This window comes from Triticum urartu, unplaced genomic scaffold, assembly GCF_003073215.2.
Source record: "Triticum urartu cultivar G1812 unplaced genomic scaffold, Tu2.1 TuUngrouped_contig_4452, whole genome shotgun sequence".
NCBI classification, from domain to species: domain Eukaryota; kingdom Viridiplantae; phylum Streptophyta; class Magnoliopsida; order Poales; family Poaceae; genus Triticum; species Triticum urartu.
The window spans coordinates 19081-25390 of NW_024115043.1; the positions used below are offsets into that span (position 1 = coordinate 19081).

The window sequence follows — 6310 nt, forward strand, 5'->3', positions numbered from 1 at the left end:
GCTTCATTAATATTTTTCAAATTCATGATCAGCTTTTTTCAAACATTCTATATTTTTTATATACATGAGATACATATTTTCTGTATACATTTTCTAGTTTTTAAATGCTTGTTTTACATTTTTCAAATGTTTTAGAAAATTTGGAAGTTAAGAAAACAAAAAAACAGAAAACAGAAAACAAGAAACGTGAAAAGGAACAGAAAAAAAATGAGGTTGTGGCATGTGTCGTGGTTACCCACGCATGGCTGCCCTACGTCCCTAGACCTCTGTCCTTCACCTTTTTTTTTTGAGAAACCTGTACTTTACCTTTTATTGCGAGAAATAGGGGACACCCCCCAAAAAAAGTATGACCTGGCCAACTAATTTGCACGTTAGACAAACTTTCATGAGCAGCTGGTCGGTAGAATGCTTGCACGTACTAGTCATGAGGGTACTAGAATACAGAACTCAAAAATTTATGATCCTAAAATCAAATTAGAAAAACCACGGTCTGTTTTATATAATTGCTCATCTAACAATTTTCTTGCCTAATATTAAAAACTGTATACATGAAAAAATATTCAGGCGATTTTAAAAAGTGTTCTGCATATAAGATAATGTTCCTACAATTTTACAAAATTGTTCCAGATTTCCCAAAAATGATCATATAATCGAAAAAGCTTTCTCATATTTCAAACTTTTCATGAAGTTCTAAAATATAAATATGTAGTTGTAAAGTGTCATACATTTTGGAGAACGTACATGTAACTGAAAAAGTGTTCACTTGTTTTACAGAAGTCATCATGCAGTTAAAAAAAATGTTCATACAGTTTAAAAGGTGTTCACACGTTCTAAAAAGTTTTCACATATTTTGAGAGAAAATTATGACAAAACTAAAAATGTGTTCATGCATTTACAAAAAAAATTCAGGTTTTTACAAGAATGTTCACGTATTTTGAATAAATGTTTGTGACATTTAATAAGTGTTGACAATTTTTAAATGCCACTGCATGTATCAGAAAAACATATATATTATATCTAATAAAGGTAGATGCGTTTCTCCAATTTTTTCATCCGTATGCCGCCGATTTTTTTCTATTCCGCCAACGTTGTGGCCCAGCGAAGCCAGGCCACTTATCTGCCTACCCAGGTAGCGGTAAAAAATCCTATTTCTCGAGCTGTGTGCTAGATAGTCAGAGCTCAGATAGGGCGCCCAAGACTAGGCCGGTCTTTTTTTTCGTCCAAATTTATTTTTATTTTTACCTTATTTGAGTTGTTAAAATATTTATGCACACCTTTTTTTTCGTCCAATTTTTACTTTTTTTTGTGAAAATATTTCAAAAAAAGTTCAGAATTTGAATTGTTGTCAAATTTTCGAAGAATGTTCGAATTACAATATTGTGTTCCCTCTTTCCCCTTTTCAAAAATGTTTGGAACATTAATTTATTTTCGCTTTACGATTTATTTTCAAATTCAAAAATATTCAAAAATTGTTTGTGATTAAAAAACATGTATTTTAAAAAATATTACAAATTTTAAATATATTATTGTTTTAGTAAGATGTTCACAAATTCAAAATAATGTTTATGTTTAAAAACACATTTTATAAAATTGTTCTGAATGTTCAAAACATGTTCTGTTTTCAAAAGTTGGTAACAAATTAAAAAATGTTTGGGTTTTGATAAATGGTTCATGACTTCAAAAAATGTTGTTATTTCAAATTTTGTTCATGTTTTTTCCAAAATAGACGAAATATTAAAAACATTGTTCATAATTGAGGTCATGTTTTCGTTCGTTCAACACCTTGTTTTTTTTGGATTATTACCTGTGCCTTGGAAACACGGGTTATTTCGGTGCCTGTCAGTGGGTTGGCCCAGACACGAACTATTGTGCGTCCCACGCGTTATTCGACGCATCTAGCGGCATATAGTAGCTCCCATAGAGCTGCACTAAGAAAAGAAAAAAAAATATACATATAGATTTTGTTCCCTCTATTTCACATATAGCTGCCCAATTTTTTTGGTTATCCCTCGGGTGGGCCAAACTGGACCTATCACGTATTTCTTTTTCTATCGGACGGACAAGCAACAAAAAATGAACGACGCGAGGGGAATGAAGTATGGACCTTCCCTATTGTGCTGATGGATAAAACCAACTCAGCTAGCTTGCAATTATGATAGGAAAAATCCCGTCTTGAAATTTTATACAAAATCACACCAGTTGTATATGTCCTTAAGTTGTTTGGAAATAAGAAGGTTGTGTGAGAATAAGAAAGTTGTCTCAAGAATTATGAGCAGAACGAGGGACTCCACAAATTATTGCCGGAGGTAACTTGCACGTGCCAATAGACAATATGTTGGTTAACTATAATGGAAATAAATTATGTGCACATGCTAATAAAAGAGAATATGCTGGTTTTGCTCTAATTAATAAAAGTTATGGGCATGTGAGTGCAAAAATAGTTGAAGAGAATAAACCCTGATAATGAAGGATCATTCATGCCTGGTTATGCACTGATGGTACTAACGAGACATAATTTATGCACTGTAATTAGTAATCCATCCGGTTACGTCGACATAGGAGAAATTAGTCGAAGTAATCATGCCTTGAAGGTCGCCGCGCAGCAACCAAATGAGGACACAACCACAACTCCCAGACGGAGGTGGACCCAGAGGAAAAAAAAGGTGTCAGTTGGGTGGTCGCCGCTACGCCGACCAAACTCACCACTATCAAGATCTCGCGGGTCATACATGACCCGTGAGAATACCGCAGCTCCTCGCTCTGTCGCCCACTGCCATGGAGACCTTTTTTATGAACACATCAATTATCTTTTTCGCTGCTTGTTGCAAAAAATATCTTCCCATTGCAATGCACGGGCATATGTGCTAGTAAAACCTCAACAAAATATCAACTGCGAAATGAGTTGCTGAAAAACAAAGAAACCAACCCAGATTTTTTTAAAAGCATAGCTCAATTGGGCATAAAAAATTTCACATAAAAATGATAGCCATAGTTACACATATGGCTTTAATCAGCTTATAGTACATCTTATGTCACAGTGTTTCTTAGTATAGTAGAGGAAAAAATGGTAGGTTTCTGCCGTATGCCATCAAGGTTATTATAAAGTCAAGTGCCACTCAACACAAAAAATTAAAATAAATATAAAATTGGTTTCATAAACTAATCAAAGATATATATTCTTCAAGTATCACATAAGTGACCATAGTCCAATGGAGTGAAAATTTATTTGCGGATGATACAACATATCATATGATCGATGCGTACAAGTGGTAGTGCTAGGTTGTCACTCTCAGCTGACTCTTTTCCTTGTAGACATAGTTTCTGGTGATGTAGATATAGAGCGCAAGCTCGGCGGCACTTAGGCCAGCGAGCAACCAGTAGAAGTAGTCAAGGTGGGCGCGATTGAGGTTGTTAGAGAACCAGCTTTCACCCCCACCGCTGCGGGTGATGTGGTCAATGAGTGATATGAGAGCGCCGCTGATGAAGCCGCCGATTCCCATCACGCTATAGAAGAGCGCTATGCCAAGGCTGCGAAGCTCACTGGGCATTTGGTCATAGAAGAACTCCTGCATCCCGACTAACACAAACACGTCGGACACCCCAATCATCACATACTGCGGAACCAACCATGCCCAGCTCATCGGTATCGTCGCCATGGCGTTGTCAACTAGGTTGTTCTTCCGTGCCATCTCCAACCTTTGGGTCTCCACCAATGCCGCAACACACATGGCGACCATTGAGACAACCATGCCCGTACCTACTCGCTGCAACAGCGTCAACCCCGATGGGGTGCCCGTCGTGTAACGTAGTGCCGGAACTAGAACACGGTCATAGATGGGCACAAACAGTAAGCCGGCTGCCGGCCAGAACACTTGCAATGTGGCCGGAGGTAGCTCTAGGCCACCAATATGACGATTTAGGGTGCGTCCCTGCTTGTTAAAAAGTGTCATGATCTGCGCAATCACCACACCATAAGCTAGGCATGCTGCCCAGATCGGCAGTAGTTGTAGCACGCAACGCGCCTCCTCCATGCTGGTTGCGACATCTTCATCTTCATGATGATGTCTTTTAGTGCAGACACGGAAGCTTGAGTTCCTAGCAAGCGCAAAGACACTACGACCAAGACGAGCAAAAGGGTTATCAGAGCCAGTGACAGGCACATGGAGGCGGTAGGTGGGAATGCCAAGGAGGAAGACAACAAAAGCGCAAATCATGACGGTGAAGAGCGTGCCAAAGCCAATTCCCCAACCAACATTCTCCTGGATGTAGCTGACAACGATGACAGCGAAACTGATCCCAATGGCTATGAAGAAGTGCCACCAGTTGAAGAGGGAGCTCCGGGCGGTGAACTCCCTGGCGTGGTTGGGATCGAATTGATCTGCGGCGAAGGCAAGGCCACAAGGTTTGCCGACACCCTGCGCGAGCGCGATGAGATAGAGGGAGACATAGAAGAAGGACACCTCCAGCGAAAAAGGGGAAGACGAGGAGTCTTTGCCAAGGGATGCAGACGGTCGCTGAGACAGGAGTGTTGATGCTAGAGTGATCATGCCATAGCCCTGCATGTAGAGGAGTAGTTTAGACTTGGGAGTATTTGTGGAATAAATGGTCGAGAAGCACTTCAAGCTAAGGCGTACTTAAAGCTATCACTAATAATCTCAAACTATGTTGATTATGGTACAGCTACATTCAAATTTAAAAAAATATATTGCTATACAGTTTGGAGCAAAATGCCCAATTACAAACATGGGGAAATAATTCGTACAAACTTGGGAGGGATGAGGTCTGATAGCGACATTGATGACCTCGCCCAATTGATATAAATTTTCTTAAAGTTAATTGGGGCCGACTAGCTAGCATAGTGTGTACTGACAACGAAGAAGGCAGAGAACACCATGAATTGGCATGTGCTGGGGCGGCAGAGGAAATCGGAGGCCCTGGTGTGCTAATGTACGTCCAGGGCTTAATTTTATTTTTACGGGAGACTTCTAGTACTTGTATAGTTGTCTAAGACATATTTTTCGTGTGTTTGTATTCGTCTTCTGTCTCTTTGTATTTATCCAATTTAATATAGTATATGAGCGGAATACATCATCTTCTGTCTCTTCTAGTACTTTCTTTTTTGTGCGAGAAACTTCCAACCTATTCATGTTCAATGCCGACAGTACAAAGTAGAGGTAATAAATACAACTAGGTCCGTAGACCACCTAGTGACCACTACGAGCACCGGAGCCAGCTGAAGGCGCACCGCCAACAGCACCCCTCCCTGACCAGAGCTGGGCAGACCTCACTATAGTAGACAGTCGGGAAATCGTTGTGCTAAGCCCTCATAGGACTAGTGCACAAGAGGAGCAACCATCGCCTATGAAGAAATCCATGGTTGGGAAGGATCAAACTTGTAACACCAAAACAAAGACGAACGAAGACCTAGTACAAACTGATCTACCGAAGACCGGTACCGATCGAATCTTGCGAGATCCGACAAGATACACCTTCACATGCCCTCCGACGACGCTAGATGCATCATGGGAACTGAGATAGAATGTGGGAGAAATTATTTCAACTGAGGGACATCACCACCGCCAGACAGACCCAACCAAGGCAATGAACCTAACAAGAACAAGAATGTGTTCCCTCCCGCCCACGAGGCACAAGGTCCTCCGCACCTCCATGGTCCAAAGGCCATCGAAGATGGGGCGGACCGGCGACGCGGACGGGAGGAAGAGAAAAGATTGGGATCTTTTCTTGGGAAGGAGTAAAGAGGGTTGAGCATGATTAATTAGGTCGACTGGGTTTTTTAAATAGACGAGTTTGACATGTCAAGTAGTGGCCTACTCAACTGTACGGTGCTGGTGCATTAATTTCAAATTAAGACAAGCCTAACTAACCAAACAGCTGGATGAACAGGTAATTCTAGGTTTGACGTTTTGTTTATTCTATCAAGGTGGATTATCTTATTTTTAACTAGAGTCATCGTTTTCATTGAACTAAGACGAGTGTAGTGACTGTTAATCTTAAAATTTCGTACCACCGGTTTTGGTCATGTGCCTGAATATGTGTATATTGTACGTCCATGCGTCGTTTCCCAAGCAGCCATTAAGTAAGACAAGCTAACCCAAATTTGTAGCAAGGTAATTTCCTTCATTACCAGGACATAGAGGGTGCAGGCGAGGATGATGGAGCGGTAGCGGCCCAACCAGGAGTCGGCGACGAAGGCACCCAGCAGCGGCATGAGCCTGGCCGTCCCCGTCCAGACGTTCACTGCCGTGGCCGCCGCCGCGCTGGGTTGGCCGGGCGGCCCCGCCAGGGACGC

The 6310-nt window shown here is 41.3% G+C and overlaps 1 protein-coding gene across 1 annotated transcript; it reads right to left on the reverse strand.

Annotated features, from left to right (window-relative positions):
- Positions 1–3146: 3146 nt before the first annotated feature.
- LOC125527841 (protein NRT1/ PTR FAMILY 5.10-like) lies at positions 3147–6278 on the reverse strand (the record flags this gene model as incomplete). Its single annotated transcript, XM_048692352.1, is given in 2 exon segments — positions 3147–4556; positions 6146–6278. Coding segments are annotated over 2 exon segments (1414 nt in total), but the record flags the coding sequence as incomplete, so codon positions are not given.
- Between the last annotated feature and the right edge of the window lie 32 nt (positions 6279–6310).